The sequence below is a fragment of the Emydura macquarii genome, unplaced genomic scaffold (genome assembly GCF_026122565.2).
Source record: "Emydura macquarii macquarii isolate MOO-44397 ecotype Brisbane River unplaced genomic scaffold, CSIRO-AGI_Emac_v2 contig_3287, whole genome shotgun sequence".
In the NCBI taxonomy this organism is placed as follows: domain Eukaryota; kingdom Metazoa; phylum Chordata; order Testudines; family Chelidae; genus Emydura; species Emydura macquarii.
Genome location: NW_027133424.1, coordinates 7,751,539 through 7,775,648, shown reverse-complemented (window position 1 = coordinate 7,775,648; position 24,110 = coordinate 7,751,539). Strand labels below are relative to the sequence as shown.

Genomic DNA, 24,110 nt, shown 5'->3' with positions numbered 1-24,110 from the left:
ATTTTGGTATTCAAATTATATTAGTTATGAAATCATTGGAGTTGTTGAGTATTATTCCTATTTTACATTGACCTTTCTGAACACAGGTGATCACAAACTCAAATTCAGATTATATGACATACCTGTCGCTAATGGACACCAGGAAGTCTTTAGGAGTAGAGGAAAATAATTCATGATTTGCAATGTCAAGCTGCTTTACTTGAATTGGTTCACAAAGCTCAATAACAAACCTTTAAGACAAAAAAGAGACATTGGAAATAAGAGACCTCCAGCAAACAAAACTTTTAGTGCTACTGAATCTTTCATTCACAATGGAAATGTGCCACATCATTGCTATACAACAATATGGAGGCACCACTCACCGCTACCTCTAGAAAATTTGTCAAAGAAACTGTTCCTGTGGGGTGTGGGTGGATTGCAGATTATTTTGTACTTAAATTCTATGCACAGGGAATGGAATAAATGTTAGCTCAAAACATTCATTTTCTCAAAGTAAAAGAATGCCACTTGTTTCTTTCAAGTTAAGCTCTACTCAGAAAAATGACATCTTACCATCCCACATATCTGTCCCCTTTGAATATTCAGGGTCATATTCACTTATTTCAGTGAGTAGCTATTACGGTTTACTTCTGATAATACTGCAAAACCAATACACCTCCAGAAGAGCACACTGGATTCTATTCTGGCTTACTCTTTATTAACAGAATTATTAATTAGTTCCAAAATGCTCTAAAAGATCTTTATTGTTGAGGATATATGAACAACGGAGAATCCAGCTTGACTGAGATTCCAGGTTGAGCTTGCAGAACAAGCAGTGACAAAAAAACATCAATTTATGAACTAATGTGATTTGCTATAGAAACCATTCAGACAAATATACACAGTAAAATCTGTCATTTTTAGTCACTGTTCAGTGTAGAATCACATGTTACTGTAGGGGGCAGTAGAGACTTTTCAAAATCCTCAAGAGTCCTTATGGTTACCCCTCTCCCAACTCAAACTCCCTAATAAAGAAATGTGTCATTAGTCTATAGACAGTGGCACAAGAGGACTTCAGGAGAATTCAGAGGGGACATCTGAATTCCAATTCACTAATGGCTACTGTACTTCACTTATTATTTTATTTGTATTCAGCACTATAATGAATGAAGGGGCATATAAAGAGGATAATCACTGAGAGCTAGCTTCTGCCTCCATTATTATTCATGTTGAGAAGTCCCTTAAAAATCAGTACAACTACTTCGCAACCTGAGTAATTATGTAAGAAACTGGTCCTGAGACCCCAGTTTTGTTCAATACCGGTTTGAGTAGCCAGCCCAGAGGCTTTGCCTGCCCCAGTCAGAATTCTGACCCCTGGATTCTCTTACCTACAGTACCAATAAATAAGGTCTCTAAGGAGGCAGCTTTGAATTTTGCTTCAGAGGGCTGGATATTTCTCATACAAGGGAACTAATAAGGCTCAGCCCCACAGTAAAACTCCTAAATAAAGCCATTTGAACAGAAAATCATTACTTACCTGTAAATGACAACTTTGTGACAAATCTAACAAGCCATCAGGATTTTTTTTTAAATGAACAATCACCACATATACAAGAAGAGCAACATTAATGGGAACTAACACTATCCTGATGGCCTCATGCTGGCAGTTTTGTCACCTGCTTGGAACCAAACACTTACATTACTGAAAATATGTAGCTGTGGAGATTTGGGAAGATGGCACATGAGATATGAATATTTGGAGCACAGAGATTCAGGGAACTCCCAACTATATGTTAGCTAGTAGTTCTTCTAACCTACCCTTACAGGCAAGAAGCTACCTTCTACCCCTTGCAATGCATCCGAGGGTGCTGAGGGAGCTGTGATTTCAGACCCATTGATATTATCTTTGAAAGCTCATGGCAACTGGGGGAGGGCCCTGATGATTGGAAAAAGGCAAATATAGTGCCCATCTTCAAGAAAGGGAAGAAAGAGGATCCAGGGAACTACAGACCAGTAAGCCTCACCTCAATCCTGGAAAAATCATGGAGCAGGTCCTCAAGGAATCCATTTTAAGGCAATTGGAAGAGAGGAAAACGATCAGGAACAGTCAACGTGGATTCATCAAGGGCAAGTCATGACTGACCAACCTGATTGCCTTCTATGAAGAGGTGACTGGCTCTGTGGATGTGGGGAAAGCAGTGGACATGATATACCTTGACTTTAGCAAAGCTTTTGATACAGTCTCCCACAGTATTCTTATCAGTAAGTTAAAAAAGTATGGGTTGGATGAATGGACTATAAAATGGATAGAAAGCTGGCTAGATCATCAGGCTCAACGAATAGTGATCAATGGCTCCATGTCTATCTGGCAGCGGGTCACAAGCGGAGTGCCCCAGGGGTCGGTCCTGGGGCTGGTTTTGTTCAACATCTTCATTAATGATCTGGAGGATGGGGTAGATTGCACCCTCAGCAAGTTTGCAGATGACACTAAGCTAGGGGGAGTGGTAGATACCCTGGAAGGTAGGGATAGGATACAGAGTGACCTAGACAAATTGGAGGATTGGGCCAAAAGAAATCTGATGAGGTTCAACATGGACAAGTGCAGAGTCCTGCACTTAGGGCGGAAGAATCCCATGCACAGCTACAGACTGGGGACCGACAGGCTAGGTAGCAGTTCTGCAGAAAAGGACCTGGGGGTTACAGTGGATAAGACGCTGGACATGAGTCAGCAGTGTGCCCTGGTTGCCAAGAAGGTTAATAGCATATTGGCTGCCTTAGTAGGAGCATTGCCAGCAGATCGAGGGAAGTGATTATTCCCCTCTATTCGGCATTGGTGAGGCTGCATTTGGAGTATTGTGTCCAGTTTTGGGCCCCCTACTCAAAAAGGATGTGGACAAGGTGGAGAGAGTCCAGAGCAGGGCAACATAAATGATTAGGGGGCTGGAGCACAACACTTATGAGGAGAGACTGAGGGAACTAGGCTTGTTTAGTCTGCAAAAGAGAAGAATGAGGGGGGATTTGATAGCAGCCTTTAATTACCTAAAAGGGGGTTCCCAGGGAGGATGGAGCTAGGCTGTTCTCAATGGTAGTAGATGACAGAACAAGGAGCAATGGTCTCAAGTTGCAGTGAGGGAGGTCTAGGTTGGATATTAGGAAAAGGTTTCACAGGGAGGGGGGTGAAGCACTGGAATGGGTTACCTAGGGAGGTGGTGGAATCTCCATCTTTAGAGGTTTTTAAGCTGAAGCTTGACAAAGCCCTGGCTGGGATGATTTAGCTGAGGTTAGTCCTGCTTTGAGCAGGGGGTTGGACTAGGTGACCTCCTGAGGTCCCTTCCAACTCCAATATTCTATGATTCTATGATTTTTAATACTAAATCAAATAAAACCTTAATAGGTTTAAACTGGAAGATCCCTGTCTCAGCACAGCAATGGAGCCCCATAGCACAAGTGGCGTTGTTAGAGGAGTTTGATTTTGGCAATTCAGGCAGCTGGCCTTGGTGGATCTGTATATCTGAGTGATTCTGAATGGCTTCTGGTTTAACAGAGAAAGCACAAGAGTAATATGTAAGTGTCCTGATATTTGCCATGGGTGATGTTGCTGCTGATGTCCTATGTGGCCTCTCCTTTACTGATGAGGAAGGGAAAGAATACTCCAAAGTGAAAGAGGCTTCTGATGTTCATTTCACAGGCAGACAGAATATTACATACGAAAGGGTCAAAATTTAACAGGTGGTGTCAGGAACAAGAGTAAACAGCAGAGACTTTTATTACTGCAGTTCAAAGTCTTAACGCTCCACATTTGCAATGTTCATCAAAAGAAATAAAAGGAGACAGGATAGTTATTGGTATAAGATATCAATTTATCAGCAGAGCTTCAGTTTTACTCAAATATCACACTAGCAAAAATGAGACTGCACAAAGCCATGAAGAAACAGCAATATGACTTACATGCTAGCAGCACCAGACAATGCTGACACAGTACAGGGAAAAAACAAATATGAAAGGAGCAGCCAGACCAAATTTACAACTCTAGGACAGTGCACAGCTAGAGTGTGGGAGACCAAAGAACCTTAATGGGAGGGAAATTTGGAAAACCTGTGGAATGTGTGGCAAGACGCCAAGCAACCATAGCTAACAAGAGAGATAGAATGCAGGAAATGTCAGAAAATGGGACATTTTGCAATAGGATGCAGGTCACCAAAAGTAGTGAAAACAATCCAAGAGGTGGTATTATCAGATGACTAGTCAATATTTCTAGGGACTATATCCTCAACAGACCAGGAGCCACCTTCATATACAAATATCAATCTGAACAATCAAACCCTTTGGCACCAATACAGCTTAAACTTAAGTAGCCCAACCTGAAGGAATTTCAAAAACAAGATGCTGAAATTAAAATCTGGCAACAACAAAATTTCGGTGTTCAGCACAGAACAAAAGCAGTACCTGAATTGAGACCGGGAACAAAGTTTGGCTCAAAAGCTCCCAGACATTTAGAACTGTTTGCAACTTGGTAGAAACTCCCAAATTCTACCTAGTGGAAACTCCAGAAGGATTTCTCTGGACAAATCATGTTTATCTTTAATATTTCCTAACACAACAAAGAGGATCTAGGACCTGCAAGTACTGTCAGGACATGAGCTCCCTCCAAAGAGAACTCCAGGCACAAACTCAGCAGAAGTGAGAACAGAGTCTGGAAAACCGACCAGACTCTCTCAAAGACCAGATCTTGAGATCTCAAGACTATTTAAATGTAATTGATAAGGGGAAACAGTGTAAATAGTTTAAAGAAATTTGAAGTTTATTTAGAATTGTTGTATGTATATATGTTGGTTTATGATTTAATCTCTTATCATAAAGAAAGGGAGATGTAGACAGGTTATAGAGCTCCTGGTCCTCCAGTTATAAGAGAGGACCAGGATGTGTTGCAGCAGAAAACTTAATAAACATAGGCACTTCCTGGTTAGGGAGTTCTTTAGTTCTTGCTTGAAGCATGGCTCTTTGCATTTATGTCATCACACTACAGTTTCTTTGTAAGCAGAGTCAGAATGTTAACATGTTTAAAGCCAATAGATCTCTGAAGAGGAATGCAAGATAAAGGAGAATGAAAGAAAGTTCCAGTTTCTTTTAAAATGCAGAGTAAAAGTACTTTGCCTCTCAAGAGCAGACTCTGAGTGTGATTAAAGAACAGTTGGACACAAAAGGAAGTCTGGTATATGACTGTACAAACATCCAGGCTTTGGGAGGGTTAAGGGTGGAAATGGATAAAGCCTGGTCTACACCTCAAAATTAGGTTGACTTAACTACATCGCTCAGGATTGTGAAAAGTTTCATGCCTGTGCAACGTAGTTAGATCACCTAACCCCCATTGTAGAAGTAGCTAGGTCAATGAAAGAATTCTTCCATTGACCTAGCTACCAACTCTTGGAAAAATGAATTACCTGCATGGATGGACAAATACTTTCTTTCAATGTCGGAAGCATCTACACAGACAGCACTACCACAGCACAGCTTCAGTGCTGTAGTTAAGATATGTCTCCACTACAGCAGCATAAGTAGTTAGAGAGTGTTTTTGGACAGCTTGTGAATTTGGTAGTTTGGAAAATGTATTGCTTTAAGGACCACATGTCCACCCCCTGTACAAATATGAGAACTAAAAACAATTAAAACAACAATTCACACCATTTATTAAATAAATAAATAAATAAATAAGTGAAACTACTAATTTAAAAATGAGGAAGATGGAGGGAATTCAAGAGGGAACCTATATAAGCTCCAAACCACATTATAGTCTCTCATTGCCACAGGAGTTCCTATCACCATTTCTCTAGCCCTTCTGAATAAGCCTCCAAATTTCTAAAGATCAAGAAGGAAAATAGAGCAGCACTCCTGCGCATTGCCTCTCCCCTTTTCCATGCAATGCATGCTAGAAAATTAAAATGTTTTATATTCACTTCTCCAGTTGTTCATGCAGCCCAGAATATGTAGTGCATAAAGTTGAGATGGCATGCAGGAAGTGGTGGAACCTGCAATTACTCCACAGTAAAGCTTTCTACCAAGTCTACATTTACAATCTTACATTGGTATAACTAAGTCACTGAGGGTTGTGAAAAACCCACACCCATGAGCGACAGTTAAACTGACCTAACCCCCAGTGTAGACAGCAGTGTTGACGGGAAAGTTCCTCTTGTCGACATAGCTACTGTGTCTCATGGAAGCACATTAATTATGCTGACAGGAAAAGCACTTCTGTCAGCATAGAGTGTCTTCACTAAAGCGCTACAGTGGCTAAAGTAACTATGAACTTGTGGAAGATTCACTTAAGTCTTTAAGTCTTTACAGAGGCCAAGTGGATGCACTTTTTTTTTTTCCTTCCCTAAGATCATAGATTTCACAGAAAAAGTTAAATTAATAGTGTGTCACAAAAATATCAGCTCTGTTAAAAACATAGCACTCGAACTTTCTACTAATTCATGGGTGGAGAAGAGTCAGAATTATGGAAAAGATAGAGCAACCAATCTCATTGAGCTAAGTGGCACCAGCTGGCTTTCTCTTGGGCTCTCAGGCTGAGCTTGCTGATTACAATAAAACCAATCATTGAGAGGGCTCCTATGACAATAGTGTGCATGGTATAAAAAAGGTTAGACAGAAGCAGGGGAGAAAGGAAAAGAATTTAGGAATTTAAGAAGAGAGATCTGACTCCCAAAGAAAACAGTACTTTTTTCTTTGAGGTGGGACGGGATAGGGCTGCCTTCTGTTTTCTTTTCCCTTCTCCCTGTGCTGCTCTCTGTGGTTTAGAGCTACCTTCTTGTTTCAGATGCCATGGGAGGGACTAAACTACAGAGACCAAGGACCAAACTCAAAAAACTTAGAAAGCAAATTCATTCCTGTAATGCCATATTCTCAACACCCTAGAGAAAGCAGTACAATTGCCAAATTGGATTTTCACTGCAGCAGAGGAAGTTAATAAAGGTCCACTTTCTTCTAAACTCTTGAGTCTTTTCCCTCTCTACCCCATTTAAGGCAGGCAGATTCTGATCTCAAGTAAATGGACCATTTTGCACATATTCCCATCAGGATAGCAAACCATACAACCCTACACACACGAGGGCTATATAACTCACCAGATTTTAGTACTGCATGGATTTAGCATATAAAGGTCCATGTTTTCTATCAGAATTGCTGATGTACTCTGTAGAAAGAATAAATTAATAAAATTCTTCAGTTAGGACAGGTAATAAAAATTAAAATAAAGCAGTATTGAGAACACTTCCTCTAATACAAATTACCTTTTAAATCCATACTTCTGCATTTAGAGTGCACGTATAATTCTAGGAGCCAAATATCAAGCTACGGAACTGATTAAACAGGACAGCATACAGAAGATAAAACATCTCACATCACACATACCTCGGGAAGATTAGTCTTTATTAAATAAGTTGGCAAGATTTTACAACACGCAACATAACTAGCTTCCATAGATTCCCATCATAGATAGCTGTTTTCACAGAATTCCAGTATTTCAAAAGCCAAAAAAGAGTAACACTGAAAAAAGGTTGGAAACACTGCCTTAGAAAACCAATGTTTTATTTTAAGGTAAGTGTGGCTAGAACACAGTACAAGATTTAAACTTAAAATATGCACCTACACATTCATAACCCCAAATTAGTAAATAAAATTACCTTTGCTTCTGGATTAGCTGCCAGTATTTTGGCACCACACTCTACTGAGGCATAGTTATTTCTGTTTTTCTGGACCTTTTTTGTGGCATGCTGTCCTCCATTAGAGGATGGGTGCATTGACTGACCTGCAGACAAAACAAATGTTATTGTTAACAAGATAATAAAAATATATTTAGGGGCCTAATCTTTTCAGATCTAAAGAAAGTATTGTTACTCAATATTTGAGTAACAGAAAGCTGCTAGCTTCAACATGGTAAGTGGACAAATGAATTCACTGTATGTGATAAGACTGTGCAAAAATAATGCTCTTTTACACCACTGCTTTTAAAGTTCCTCTTTCATTTTTAGCTTGGACCATAGCAGTTAACTTAAATTAATTTATTTGGTCTCATCTTAGCACTCCAATCTGTCAATGCTAGGAAGCTTTCATCTATATGAAACAATACTTCACACAAAGAATTTGGGCATGTTTTTAAAGTGTTAAATTGTTGACAAAACCCCAAAAGAGAAATTGAATGCCTCTTGCACTTTGGCAATTAATTACTCTCTCTTCTCCATCAGAAAAGCTTCAAATAGGTACTTCAGTGATTGGTGCTCTATAAATAGGACACAATGTAGTTTGTACCTTGTAGTATTCTTGACCACTAGATAGCTGTACAAACGTCTGATGTGAAGCATATTTGGCAAGGCTTAGGCAACAGTGATCATCATTACTCAGAATTACTTGGCTTTTATGGAATTAGGTCACAAACTATTTTTTTCTTTATGTAATTTGTATTAAAGTTTTAAATATAATAAAAACCAAGACTGACAAAATAGGTATCTGAATGCAGATAGTGGCCACATTCTTCAAAACGATTTGGACATTTTTACACATGCACGCACGCACAGAGCTACGTAATGATGTGATAGACATGCGTTAGCAGCATTAATTCAGAAACTTCCTTATACTCATAGGTGACAAAGCCGAAGAAAGGTATGCAGGGCATTCTAAATGAGTGTTGATAAAATTTTGCCATCATGTATTCTCTGTATGCCATTTCTTTTACAGAAGTTCTATAATGCAAACACTTACGTTTTTAAAAATGTCACTAGGACTATTTTTTGTAGCCCTCCACCTAAAGTCAAGGGTCTTAATTACTGAGTGAGAACTGAAAAGATGTCAGGGAGACACATAAAAGCCTTTAAATATATATTTTTTAACTTTACTACATATGCCATGACTTTAAATACATTTTTGGGCTAGAAACAAGCACCAGTGCAGGTCCCATGGGAAGATGGGAAATGTTCTTTTTCCCAGCTGTATAGGACTGCGAGATTACTATCTTTAATGTCTGACATCTCTATGTCCAGTTAAGGACATACTTGGGCAGAACTAGCTACTTCAGCATCAGGGTTTCTTCTGCAAAATGGGAGTCCGCCTAACAGGTTGCAATGAAATAGCTGCACACAAGTCCCAGCTGCTTTAATTAAAGTTGAAATTCTTGTAGTTTTGATGATTATGAAAGATTGATTCACTGCCAAACACCAAAGTCTTGCCATATTCTATAGGGATAATATTTTGACAGACAACTATCCAAGGAAGTCAGTTGTGTTTCTAGAAAACTGGATTTTTTTCAGCTGCATCCTAGTGCATTTACTTTTATTGTTTAAATTCTAAACAAAGTTAATAAAAGAGGAAACATTGCAGAATACAGAAGTGGCTCAAATTTAGACCAAAAGAATCAATCATGGAACTTACTTTTTTCTTTCTCTACTTCCATAACCTTCTTCTTCCACTCATCAAATGTGGGAATGTCTTCTGGGTCCTTTGGGGTTATTACAGATGTAGGGTCAATTTCTCCCGCTTTTTTATAGTCTTTCTGCAGAGGGGGGGGGGGGGGGGGGGGGAAAACAAGCGATATACAAAATTCAGGTTTTCACACAGCAACATCAGATCAAGAAAATACAATGATGAACTGCAGTGCTTTTGAAAAACCAGATTCCAAATCAACCTAATATGAAATGGACAAGGTGGGTGAGGTAGTATCTTTTGCTGGACTAACTTCTGTAGATAAGAGAGAAGCTTTGGAGCTTACGTAGAGGTCTGGGAAATATACTCAGTGTCACAGCTAAATACAAGTGGAACAGACTGTTTAGCATAAGTAGTTAACACATTTCAAGGGACCATTTAAGGTGAAATGGCTGGTTATTGGGGGAAAAGAGGGAAAAAAGATGGGGGGAATGTTAAGTGGATTATAAATTGTTGTAATAAACCATAAATCCAGTATATATATATATTCAGTCCATATTTTCAGTATCTAGCAAAATTATGAATTTAAGCTCCCAGGCTTGTCTTTTGAAGGTATTGTATAGGTTTCCTTTGAGGATGAGGACTGAGAGGTCAACAGATGGATCACTTGATGAAAACTGTTCACCCACGAGTGAAATGGTGGTTTTTATCTTTTTTGCATTTTTCTGGGTGTGTTCGCTCAAGAGCATAGCAACTGTCTCATTTCACCTACATTCACTATGGCATTTAGTGCACTGGATGAGGTAAACCACATATTGTGATAGGCATGTGTAGGACCCATGGATCTTGGAAATGTATGTCGGGGCGGGTATTGATCATTGTACAAGTGAAGATATTTCTGCCAGTTTTGCATCTGTTCTGGCAAGGTCTGGTACCACTTTGAGTTGGTGGGTCCTTATCTTTGGGAAGCTTGCTTCTGATGAGCTTTGAGAGACTGGAGGTTTGTTGGAAGGCCAGAAGAGGGGGGTTCAGGAAAGACATTTTTCAGGATGGGTCCCCACTGAGTATGGGTTGTAGGTGGTTAGTGACAACTAGAGGTATATGGTCGGAGGAAGTTTTATTTCTGTACTGAAGCAGATTATCTTGGGGTATTTGGGAGGCCTGTTCCTTAACGTGATCTATTTCTTTGGTGGAATGTCCTTGTTTGGTGAAGGTGGTTCTGATTGTGTCAAGGTGTATATCACAAACTTTCTCCTCAGAGCACATTCTGAGTGCCTGGCTGTAGATAATAGATTTCTTCATGTCTGGTGTGGTTACTGGATCTGTGAAGGTAGATGTGGTGATCTGTGGGTTTCTCATATATAGTACTCTGTAGAGTTTCATTGTGAAGCTGATTGTGGTGTCCAGGAAGTTTATGCTAGTGTGGTTGTGTTCTAGAGAAAGTTTAATGGATGGGTTGTGGTGGAAGTGTAAGGGAGTTTAGGTCATCTGTCCAGAGGATGAAAACATCACTATATCTGAAGTATATCACTGATTTTGTGGTGCATTTGTCCAGAAATTCTTCTTCAAGGTGACCCAGGAAGAGGTTGGCACATTGAGGCGCCATCCTAGTACCCAGGGCTGTTCCCATTGTTTGGGCAAAATGTTTGTTGTTGAATGTAAAACTTATGGGTAGGATGAAAATGGATGAGTTTGGCGATGTGCTGGAGGTGGATATCTGAGGATTGTCCATTATCTTGTAAATATTTGAGGCAGGCAGCTATGTCATCTTTGTGAGGGATGTTGGTGTATAGGGAAGTGACATCCATGGTGACAAAGATGGTGTTCTGAGGGAGGTTGTTAATATTGCAGAGTTTCTGGAAGAATCAGTTGTGTCCTGGAAGAAGACGGCCCTTTGTGTGTTGAGTGGTTTGAGGATGATTTCTGAGAGTCTGATATTCCTTCAGTAACAGTGATATGGCCAGATATAATGGGTCTGCCTGGGTTCTCTTGTTTGTGTATCTTGTGAAGCATGTAAAAGGTCTCTGGATTGGATTTGTGGGGGATGAGGTTATAGAGTTTATGTTGGAGTGGTTTGGGGAAGGATTTGATAATATCCTTAATTTCCTGGGTAAATTGTGGTGTGGCGTCTTCTTTAAGTTCTTTGTAGTAGGTGGTATCAGAGAGTTGTCAGTTGGCCTCGTTAGTGTAGTCATGGTTGAGGATACAATGATGCTTCCTTTGTCCGCTGGTTTGATCACTATTTGGTGGTTGGATTTCAGGGTCGGTATAGCTGTCCTCTCAGCAGCAGAGAGATTGTGAAAACCTTAACAAACATCACATTCACCAGAGTCAATTCTTTTTCTGAACCAATCAATGTAATGATCAAATGTGTGGTTTTGTCCATTCTGTGGTATCCAGTGAGATAATTTCTTTTTTCTTAAGACTGTAAATTGGGACATGGCAATGGTGGGTGGTGTCACCATTGTTGTGAAAGAATTCTTTGAGGGGAAAAGAGTTAGTGAAAGAATTTTTCTAGTTCTCCCCATATTCGTATGGTATCAGATTCTGTGGTGGAGCACAAGGTCAGTGCCTTAGAGAGTACAGATAATTCAGCTTCTATTAGGGATAACCTTCATAAATTCAGGTTGTTGGAGTGTCGTGTAGCATCCATGTGATGGGTTCTCGTGCCATGGTTTCTCCTGGAGGTGGTGTGGTATGGGTTGTGGTGTTGTAGCTGGTTCCACTTTGTTTTGGTGTTGAATGGCTGTCATCAGGTTTTTTTAATAATTGTTTTGGGTTTCTTGCATTATTTCCAAGTAAGTTTCCTGACTTTTTCTTCTTCCAGTGTGTGGGAACATGTGATGATTTCTTCTTTGAGGCAGTCCATTCTGGAGTATGTGAGGTACAGTTAGTGATTACTCAGTTTTTCTGAAGTCTTTCTGCAGAGCTGTTCAGCATATTTGGAATTATATATAGTGGTAAAGGGTTATAGATGGTGAGACCTCTGGAGATGATGTTTTGTTTCTTAAATTTGCTCAGGAAGTAGATGTTGGTGTTAAGTTTTGCTCCCCTTTTCTTAATGTTGTGGAGTTTTCATTTTCCATGAGTTATTAAATGATCAATCATTAAATACAAGTTTAAAAAGATGAGTGGCAGGCCTCTTACAAAATACCTATATTGCAAACACTTGAGTTTTTAGAACTGGCTGGGAACTCAGGTGTGATTGTTTTACTTACAAAATTAAAAACTTTTTATTCTGGTTAACAAGGGCACTTTTTATAGCTATGGAAGAAATATACTTAAATAAACAACTCCACCTACTGGAGACAACTGAAGGCTGACAGATGGCTATATCCATATATGGGAGGGCATGACACCAGAAGTTTAGTGTTCTGTCCCCATTTGCTGGCTGGAAGGAACTATAATCACTCAAGAATGTGTGTGTGTGAGTGTGTGTGTGAGTGTGAGTGTGAGTGTGAGTGTGAGTGTGAGTGTGTGTGTGAGTGTGTGAGTGAGAGAGAGAGAGAGAGAGAGAGAAAAGACTAATATTTGGTGAAGGTCTGCAGTAAGCTCCATCTGATTGCCCTAGAGGCTTCATGAGGCCTCTAATGTAATGAAGTTGAGCTGCACCTTTGAAGTGAAATTCTGAAAGAAAAAAGTGAAAATAGTTCAAGAACCATTCGGATGTGTTTCCAACTAACCAAATGTGCTGGAGTCAAAAGAAAAAGCCTGTCTCTAGCATTTCCCCAAGAGGATTTACCCGTTCTCCACTGAACAGGAGGCAGTTGGGGGGGGGGGGGGGGGGAACGACAGACCATTTTTTGGTATTGAAAACAGAGCTTTTTCTGCTGCAAATAAAATTTGTTTTTGCCTTTGACTGTTCTCCCCAAGATACAAGACCCTTGTTCACCATCTTCCTTGGCAGCTTTCTACAATTTGTTTAGATTTGAATCATCATCGATATGAGTCCTTAGTCCTCTGTGATGAAGGATCTTAGCAAGATCATTCAATGACTTAACTAGTGAAATCACATCACACAAGGCAGTAATCTGAGCTACAGCTCACTCCCCCAGATGAAGGAAATACTAATTCTTAAAGCGAAGAGGAAAATGAAAACCTGATAGTTGAACTGAAAAAAGCAGGGGGGAAATGAGTTTTTGAAGAAATCTTTTAGGCAATATACCTATCAAAGCACAGGAAAAGGCAAAAAGATATTTTGCAATTCATTGAAATAGAACTCTTGGATAGTTCCTTAATTATGTGTCTGGAAAGATATTTCAAGTTATATCACATACCTCCCTTTTCAAGTTATCTGAAGCATTCAAAGCAGATTTCGCCTTCTCTGCCCCTTTCTCAGTTGCTGCAACCTTGGACTCAAAGTCAGATTTAGTCATCTTTCCCTTGCCATGTGAAGAAGAGATGTTCTCTATATGCTGACCCACAAGGCTGAAAAATACACAAGAATATTAGAACTACAGTATAAACACATTAAGCAGTTTTACAATTTTCAGTAAAATTTCATATATATATATATATGAACTTGTACACACACAATGGATACAGAAGCAAGCAGAGCATGTGAATGACCATGTGGCAAAGCCAGCATAACAAAGCACATTTAAGTTATTTAGGCTCACAACTTACTTCAATACTCACCTCTCTGGTGGACTGACAAAAGAGGAAGGCTCACTCTGAGGGTCAGCCTCAAGTGCCCCACCAATATCACAGTCAGGTTCTGACTGCTCAGCTTCACTAGAGCTGACTACAGGGATATCAGCACGGGAATTTTCTATTGCACTGAAGGGAAAGAAATAACATGCTTTTTACCCTTCTGGTATTAGAAGTACCCTGCTAATCAAAGAGGTAAGTTAATGAAGCTATTGAGAAAGAGAGAATACACATATAATACAGTACCATGGAAATGTCAATCATGGATCTTGGAAGAGGATGAAGAGAAATACATAATGTTATGCCACTATTTTGGATGTGTGTTCTGATATTGCTCACATCAAGGATGATCTATTTCCCATCTCTATTCCATTTGCCACAGTGTAAGTAGCAGCACACAACATTTGTCTTATAGAAGGCCCAGTCCAAAGCTCCCAAAAAGCTCCATTAAGACATCTTATTACTCTTGCAATAATTTTCCAGTACTATTACAAAATTAAGAGGGAAATTGGCTCTACTGTCCAAACACTGCTTGGCGAAAGGGTAGGGGGAGAGGGAGCAGCTCATTTTGAATTTCTCAGGGTGAGCCTTGACTGACAATTTAGAGCTCCTGATTGGCTCTAAGTTCCACCACTGATGTAGGATTCTTAAGAGACCCTACATCAGCAGAGGATATACAGCAGAACAGAGCACTGTCATGCCTATTATGCAAGGAAGCCGCGGGGCAGAGGAGGGGGGAAGAGGACACAAAGAGATGCAGGGCCTGGCAGCAGCACAAGTGTGCCAGCAGGCCATTCCCCTATTCCAGGCTGCATTACAGCCCCTTTGTGCCACCGTGTAAAGGGGCCACAATTGGGCTAGAGCATCTGGCCTAGTATCTTGACTAACTCCTTTCAGTTTTCAGGAAGACAACGTGAAGTTGCTGTGTCAGACAAAACCTAAAGCAATAAAAGGCCATGGCTGCGCCTTTCATCACAGATTAAGCAGAAAAAAATGGAAAGAGAAGAGGAAACATGAGAATTTTTGATTGGCTCCCTTTCTGCCTACATTCGTACAGGGTAAGAGGTACACAATGGTCTATAAGGGTGATATATCAGGGTTAAGAAAAGCCTTTGCTCTGCTTCTCATATCTCAGCACTAGCAATCTTCACCTGAGGCAATATAAACCTTGTGACTCTAATATTCTCATATTGGCCTGCAAAATGATATCTCCTCCCCTGCACCTAAAGCATAACAACCGGTCAGCAACCTAAAGGCTGATTCTTTCAGTTTGTCATCTGGTGCTACCCCTAACACAGAAGCAGCAATAGGAAACAAAAATTTAACATACTAATTTTGCTGCCTTTCATGTGGAAATGCTAAATGTGAGAAAAAACCCAGACATTCAAAAAACTTATTCTTGTCCATGCAGCAAAGGGATCTCTCTGTCCCTGGGAGTACAAAAGGAGGACTACTAATTATCCTGCTTTAGTATTAGATTTTACCAGATAGGTTCATTTAGGATTTGTGCTAAATATTAATCCTTAAAACCAATGGCTATAATTACAAGTTAATTAGCTATTAATTTAATGGACTATTTCCTTTAAACCCCTTTTGCTGGCAGAGCCAGATGAATCATGCCATTGCACTTAGGGTTATTAAACCTAAAATTCAGATGCCAACATGTAAAACATAACTTGAACGTATTAATATTAAATAGTTCTGCACGTGCTTGATCCTACAAGACCAAGAAAATGAATGAACAGGCAGGATGTGAATATGAATAATCAGTAATTCAATAAAATATGGTGCAAATATTAACTGAAAAAATCTTAGGGTATACCCTAACTTTATTAGCTACAAATAAGGAATTTGACAGAAAACATACATGTAGTTTACAAATATGAAAGAGTAGTAGGAACATTTTACATGTGTACTTTGTCATGGTTAGTCACTTACAAATGTAATTTGTTAAAAAATTACTCCAAAACACATGCACATCATTTGTTCACATTAAGGGCTAACTGAAAGGCAAGTCAGAAAATAAAGAGGAGTTTACATAACCATAAAATCTCTCCTCTTACTCAGATGGCTCAAATGATTTTTCTGAAAGGTTTAAAAAAAATATTAGACTTTGGGTAGAGATGAATCTTGAGCAATTTCATGTCCAAAAGGAACAACTTTTAAGTTATTACAAAGTAAAAACAGAATATAGATGGAATGACTCGAGTATATTTGTGGTGGTTGTAATGTCTGTCATACGAACAGAAAAGGCAGCTAAACAGGAAGCTCACAACTCAATGTTCACTATAGCAAGATGTGTTAAAATAAGATAGCTATACAACTTTTTCTTTAGAATCTTGGATTATAAAATGTTTGTTAAATTCTCCTTTCATATATTGTCTATGATTGACCAAATTCTAATTAAAGTCCACTGCCCCTTTAAATAAGTGTCTAGAGAAAAATTAAAATAGGCAAAAACATTTTTCTCCCTGTTATTAAAAAGGTTTGTAAGAGTAAAGAAACATTCACCTTGTCTGGTTATCCTGTTCCTTCTTCCTTTATTTATTCAGGGAAGTCAATCCAAACCATTAAAAAATTATGAATGAGGCCCCAAAATATCATTAAGTAAGCCCTAAAAATTAATTTTTCAAAAAAAATATTTTTAAAATTTGCCTTCTGGTTTGAGCCTTTAGGGCTCACTTTTTCCAGCTTCTCCCCAGCCATGAGGGATACAAACTTTTTGAATGAAAGATGAGAGTCTCATGAAGTTACATGACTCCATGAACTAAGGGTTTAAGAAAACTACTAAGAGTGCTGCCAGCTCTTGATTTTTACCATGAGTTTCTAAAATCTCTGGCGTAGAAGAAAATCAATGAATTAATCAGGAAGAATAGGCCAATTAAGGGACAAAAATTGCAGTGGAGACATTTGGGATCGGGATGGAGCACAAGCTCCGAAACCTCACAACGGGAGTGGGTCTCAGAGCCTGGGCTCTAGCCCAAGCCTCAGCAGCTACTCTGTAGCCCCACAGCCCGAATCAATTGACCCACCCTCTGAGACTCAGTACTGCAGGTTTTTTATTGCAGTGTAGATGTACCCTCAGGCTTTAAATGATTTTTTTAACTAGTTAAATTTCATGAGTCCAATTTATTCTGAATTTCCTTTAATCTGTCAATTTAATGACAATGAGTCAGGCTTAATTTGTTCTGTTCTGCCTAAGGACTACTGCAGAGATTTTTCAGTAAATGATTAGCTAAGCATTGTTTTAAGATCATGATGTATCTGTGGCAACTGAGGGGAACTTTGCAAGAGAAGCTTACGTTCTTATGCTAGGGCTCAGTGCTCTGGAATTTTACACAGCTTGAATTCTATAGTGACCTCCTACTTTTTCTTGTTATTTTCCTGCATGTTGTGTCATCATAGATGGAGTAGCAGAGGGACGCCTCTGGCAGTTTGTGGAGTGCCCCAGGGGTTCCCTTTGAAGAAACTTCTCCAGAGCCACTCAATCATTGATAACCAAGACTGTGATCCACTAGGAGCCTCAACTGCAGCACAGGCACTGCTGAATTCTTTTAAATGAAGATGTTTTGAGACCCCATTTAAGGGGGGAAGTCTCCTGCTGTCAGAACAGACAGTTTAGGACTGCCCTGTTGCTGCTGCCTAGGAATAAGATAATTCTTAGAGACTTATCTCCTTAAAGGACAAAGTATAGCTCAGCAGCAAACAGCTCTGGTGCTATTTTTTGCTCTATTTTCTGGCAAAGACATGAAAGCCTATTTGTAAGGGCTAGTGACCTTTAATAAGGAACAGATAAGGACATGTATTTTTCAGATATACTATGCAATGTATGTAGAATACAATTAGCAAGCTTACTACTGTGAAAGGAAAAAAATATTTCAGTTCTTGTTGATAATCAACATTATTGACACTTCAGGCAAATACAATTCTGGAAAGGTGCACTGCAGAAGTGGTACAGTATACTGGAGTGGCCTTGCTATCATAAAATCAGTATGTAGCAAAAATACTAAGAGTCTGGTATACTGAAGTTCACATAGTTGCAACAATAGTTTCCCTCACCATAAATCAATGAGAAAGCTGTTGCCAGGGAGATTTTGATGAACTGATTAAATACTTTCAGGTGGCATTCTCTAACAAAAATATATAGCCGTGAGAATGCTATGGTACTCTTAGCAAACAAAACCCTAACATCTAAACAGTGTTACAATCAATGCCTCATTCCTAACAAATTAGAAGGGCCATCTATTAATATTTGGAGAAATAGTACTTATTGTGATAAAGACCAAAATAGTAACAAAATAAAAGGCTTACTCAGGCTGCGAGACTGGAGATATCTCTGAGGTAGATGAACTGGAAATGTTTTCAATGCTTGCAGCTATGCTAGAAGAAGCTTCATGTAAGTCTACTGAAGGTAGTGTCTCAACCTGAGGCAGACTTAATTCACCCATTTCTGTAGTCTGTTTAAAATATTAGAAATCAGTGCAAAGTTTGAATGACTTCTTATAAGTGAGATGTAGTGTACATTTCTCCTCTATTTACATAAAGCGTAGACATCTGAATTACTGATCTCTTAGGAATCAATGACTCCGAAAACCAAATACATGCACACAGAAGAAAGTAAGAATCTGACACCATAAAGCAGTGGTTCTCAATCAGGGATGCGCGTATACAGAGGTCTTCCAAGGGGTACATCAACTCATCTAGATATTTGCCTAGTTTTACAATAGGCTACATAAAAAGCACTAATGAAGTCAGGACAAACTAAAACTTCATACAGACAATGACTTGTTTATAATGCTCTATATATTATACACTGAAATGTGAGTACAATATTTATATGCCAATTGATTTATTTTATAATTACATGGTAAAAATGAGAAAGGAAGTAATTTTTCAGAAATAGTGTGCTGACACACTTTTGCATTTTTCTGTTGGATTTTGTGAGCGAGGTGAAACTTAGGGATACGCAAGATAAATCAGACTCCTGAAAGCGGTACAGTAGTCTGGAAAGGTTGAGAGCCACTGCCATAAAGGAACAACATTGCATGCTTGCTTTCGTAAGCAAAATACAGGACACTAAATGCTACTTGGAACATATTTGCAACTTTGTTTTATACCCGACAATACAATAGGGATAATTTTTCCTATTAATGTTATATTTCTAAAAATCACAATACATTTCCCCAAACCAAGAATTTATACCACTTTTTAAAAAAACAATAATGCCATTACAAAATAATCAATGTTTAAGCAATTGAATTTAATTTTTTTGGAACAGGAATATGGTTTAAGGTCTCAGATTAAGTACAAAAATAATTTACATTATCTAATGATTTCATTCCAAGATTTCAACAGTTTACAAATATTAGATTTCACAACATCCCAGTTGAGATGTAAAATAAGCAAAATCAGGTTCAAATAAATAGCTTGCCATTGGTCACTCAGCCTGGAATGGGAAATCTGGGTTTTAACTCCAAGTCCTCTATTTTAGCTACCCAATCACAATCGACTATACCACGCAAAATTACATAAATTTTAAAATAAGTATGCAGGTGTGCATGTGGTAAATACAAAACTCTACATAACAGACCGGAACATTTCCTTCAGCAATGGAAAGTACTATTAACCAAGTGCCCCTACTCATCAATTGGATTAACTTGAGTCATTACACTAAAACACAAAGAGGCTGGGAGGGATTTATGATGGAATTATAACCATAACCCATGGAATGTACTGTTAAATATTTTAGCATACTTGGTCTTTTGACCCCCTGAAAGTATGAGGTCTGTTTTAACAGAAATGGAATACTGAATCTAATTAAAAGTGCAGAGGGAATTTAGGTAGGTAGAAAGTACTGTAGATTCATAGATTTCAAGGCCAGAAGGGACCACCCATAGTCATCTAGTCTGAGCTCCTACATAACACAGGCAATAGAGTATCTCCAAGTGATCCCTGATTCTAGCCAAACAAGTAGTTATGGGCTTGAGCATCTTTTAGAAAGACTTCAGCTCTTGATTTAGAGGCTTCTAGTGATGGAGAATCCACCACGTCCTTGGTAAGATATCCAATGGTTAATAGCCCTGACTGTTAAAAATTATATATGCTGGAATTTAATAATAAAATGTGTTGGTTCTTGGTTTTTTCTCCAAGCTGAAAGATGACACCTCCAGTAGCTCTCTGCTCCATATCTCCATGCAAGCAAAATACAACATAAATAGTTATAAAACCTCTTGACACAAAAATAAGAAGCTCAAACCCATAAAATGTTTGACAAAATGCACCAGTGACAAATGAAAAAGCTTGCCTGGTCATCTTTTGTGAAGTCATCAAGTAAATCAGCTTCTTTAGGATAACTGTGTATATTCGAATCCACATGTTCTAAAGACTCAGTTCCAATGGGTGTGCCCGTTTCCTCCTAGTATATTACAAAGTAAAGAAACAACTGGATAATAAATATTCATACCATGCTTGAATTTAAACTTTTTGTATTCTACGAAAAACACTTTCCCACTACTGGTCTTGAGACAAACCTTAAGTATTTTACCTTTCTAGACCTGAATATCCAACAAAAGAAAACAATTTGAGGTATGGAACATCCAAAGTCTTACACACTACAACATATATAAATTAAATACTCTCAAGTCCTTGTCTATACAAGAAAGTCACACCAGTTTAAATCAGTTTAGTTTAATTAATGGTTTTGCACTAACGAAAATATAAACCAGTTTCACATTTCCTTAAGGCCTGGTCTGCACTTAAGATTTAGGTTGACATGGCTACAAGGCTGGGGGGGAGGGGTGAAAAATCCACATCTCTGAGCACTGTAGCTATGCCAACCTAATTCCAGTGTAGATGCAGCTAGGTTTATGGAAGAATGCTTGTCGATCTAGCTACCGTCACTTAGGGAGGTGGTGTTCCTACAGTGATGGAAAAACCCTATCCATTGCTGTAAGATGCATCTACACTATGGAGTTATGCCGGCATAGCTACAGCACCACAGAAGTGCCACTACAGTCTCTATATTGTGGCGAAAATCTGTTTAGCTTAATTTGAGACGAGAGAAACAGTTTTAAGGAAGTGTTAAGAATGTTTAAGTGTGTCTGTTAGGGGTTTGTACCTGTTCAACTGGCTAGATTTAAACTGGTGTAATTTCTCATATAAAAAAGAATTTAGGGACTATCTATGAGGGAAGTTATACCAGTATAAGGTGATGTGCAAATTTAAATTTCTGTAGTTATACCAATGTAACATGCTGTGAAGACACTCATTCCAGGATGGCTTTTTCTGGTTTAGCTTAACCTTTCAGGAAGTAACATAAGTGAAGATGGAAAAAAAGCACTCATACTTGGAAAAAAAAAAAAAGTGTGAATTATACCAGTGTAAATATAGCTCTTTAAATTCATACCTTACAACTCCCTGAGTGGATGCTTATTCTAGTATCAGAGTGCCTTTTTTCATATTAGCTTATGTTGCTTCCAAAGAAGTTTACGTTAAACTGGAAAAACACACACCAGAATATGAATATCCAAATGGGAAATTATACTGGTATAATTATAGCTGTTTAACTATACTGGTATAACTTCCTATGTAGACATGCCTTCTTCTCTACCCCGTTGCTGCACAAAGCACATACAAACAGGAAAAACTGATAGAGCAAATACCACAATTGACTACATAATGAAGTCCTGTTAAAACCACAAAATGAAAACAGAGCAATTCCTCTCTTTAGTATGTTGCAGTTATAGTAATTTTATCTGTAATAGGGAAAAATTCAGATGTGCTTTCCTTCTGCCATATTTTTTTAAGCTGGGTTTCCACTAGTTTTTATGGCGAAACATTCTGCTATCAAAAGTTAAAAATTTTGTGGCTGAAGATGAACATAGATTGATTGAGTAAGACCAGTTTTACATAGTCATTTTCAAGACTTTAATAACAACTTTAATTTCAGCTCTTAAATTTTTTTTTTTTAAGGGACATTCTTGGCTGGATCAGTGAATGATTTCTGAGAAATTTTGTATATGTATAGTTGCAGTTTTTGAAATATTGTCTGTACATATTAACAAGCTTGGGAAATGTATGCCCTTCACTGAATAAGACCCATTTGAAAATCAGTGGTTATCAAGGCTAAACATGCTAAATGTCTGAATACACAAGGGGAAGCAAGGCTATATAATGAACTGTAGCTCCTAACTAACACTCAGTAGGTTAAGACAGTTGCAGAAAAGGAGGAAAATAAGTGTGGATGTGTGTATGAAATTAATCTTGAAGAATAGTTTCAGATAAGTGACCTCTCTTTTTCTGGTATCACCTGCTCAGATCTCCACTCTTGAAAGATTAACAAGCAGAAATTCTTTTAAAAGAAGGGCTAATCAAAGGCTGCAAGAATGCTCTCCTGAAGTTGGCAGTTTTGGAACCCAGTCAAGAGTAATATGCTAAAGAATCAACAGCTCTAAACTACATCTTCACACATATCAGAGAGTCATTTCTTAAACAAGACATGAAAGATGTTTTGGACCTGGTGGGATGAGTTTAATCTGTAGGTTTAAGTTTAAACATCTGCTTCTGAAACAAATAATGATCCTAAGGGGGATGAGAGGGAAGGCAGTTATCAGAAAAATCAGTGCAAAGACAAGGGTGGGTTTCACAAACTCAAGCCCCACTACAGATTACTTGACTCCTTCTTTAAGCGATGTCCCAATGGTTATACTACATTAGCCATAAAATCAGACTGGAGCATGAAGGATTAGTGACAAGTCCCGTTTTTTATGATTGTGTGGTTTTTGCTCTTTTTAAAATTTATCTTGTACTCTTTTAGATGAGGTCTCTAGAACTGCAGGACTGTGCACAAGCTGGCAAAACTACAGTGACACCTGGACATTGCAAGATCTAAAAGACAGGGACACGGTAGAAGTTAAAAAGGTAGATTTTCTAGCTAACTAGTCCTATCATCTAAGCTAACTGGAGCATTCAGTACATGTTTTTTAGATCACTGATTGTGAGTCAATCTTAAAATGAGGACCATCACTAGCTTTGCAACTGGTCATGTAATACCAGCCCATCTACTGAAAGAAATATATGCAAGTCTCCATGCTAAGATGACATGCAAAGAAGTCCAAAATAATTTCAATACTCTCTTATTCTAAAACACTGAAATATGAAATAAGTTTCGACAGAGCTTTTATTTGTGTCAGACTCTCATTCACAGTTCACCAAGATGGAACCAGTTTTACTGTAGTCCATAAGATGAAATTGTACACTTCTTAATACATCTTAATGTATCTTAATACATTATGAAATAAGATATATATACACACACACACACACACACACACAAGGGAGGGCAGAGCCTCGCCTAATGTAGTATTTCATAGCACCACCGATTTCAACAGAATTGACATTTGGGGCAGATCTTCAGCTGCTGTACAGTATTCCACATTGACATTTTAAATAATGAATTTAAATATAAGATGTAGTAAGGGAGTTAATGGCAAGAATTCATTAAAAACATCTGTGCATATTTAGAACTTTCAGGATAGATGATATATTCTGTTTAGAATAGCACTCATCCATTCACTAAATCAATAACCTAGTTCCTCTAACAAACCCCATAAACTATCCAAACATGTTTTCCCACAGCAGCAGTAAATAAAAGCAAAGCATAAGTAAATAAAGACAATAGTTCACAAAAGGATTTTTCTCTTCTTTCAAGACTCACCCTGTACTTGTCAGCCTGTTCACAACAGCATCTATTCATGCATTAACCAGCTCTACCTTTAAAATGATTAAAGTGTTTTCTGTAATGTTGGGAAAGCCAGCTCTTCAGCTGTAAATGCAGTTTAGTGTGTCATGTTTACATACTGTACCTTTTCCTGGATGTTCTCATCCTCATTTGCCAGGGCACAGTTATCTGGAGAGTACTGTGATATAGATGAAGGGCTCTCTTTACAAAAAACATGCCAGCTGGGAAGCCTGTTAAACAAAACAAAGACAAAACAAGAACTAAAAATCTAAGTCTGACTTTAAATACACACATTAATACACAGATTATCTCCTTCAACCTTTTTTGT

At 38.4% G+C, this 24,110-nt stretch overlaps 1 protein-coding gene across 2 annotated transcripts in view; it reads right to left on the bottom strand.

Moving 5' to 3' along the window:
* SUCO (SUN domain containing ossification factor) overlaps positions 1–24,110 on the bottom strand; it is an 85,484-nt gene that overhangs the window by 37,848 nt on the left and 23,526 nt on the right. Inside the window, exons 2-10 of one of the 2 annotated variants that reach the window (XM_067532446.1) lie at positions 23,907–24,012; positions 20,348–20,458; positions 18,355–18,500; positions 14,032–14,172; positions 13,671–13,821; positions 9,403–9,523; positions 7,662–7,786; positions 7,104–7,171; positions 123–230 (exon numbers count right to left, since the gene is read on the bottom strand). In XM_067532446.1, coding sequence (XP_067388547.1) covers positions 123–230; positions 7,104–7,171; positions 7,662–7,786; positions 9,403–9,523; positions 13,671–13,821; positions 14,032–14,172; positions 18,355–18,500; positions 20,348–20,458; positions 23,907–24,012 — 1,077 coding nt within the window. Of the gene's footprint in view, positions 1–122; positions 231–7,103; positions 7,172–7,661; positions 7,787–9,402; positions 9,524–13,670; positions 13,822–14,031; positions 14,173–18,354; positions 18,501–20,347; positions 20,459–23,906; positions 24,013–24,110 lie in introns of those variants that run through there. The other variant, XM_067532445.1, reaches the window with a different exon arrangement.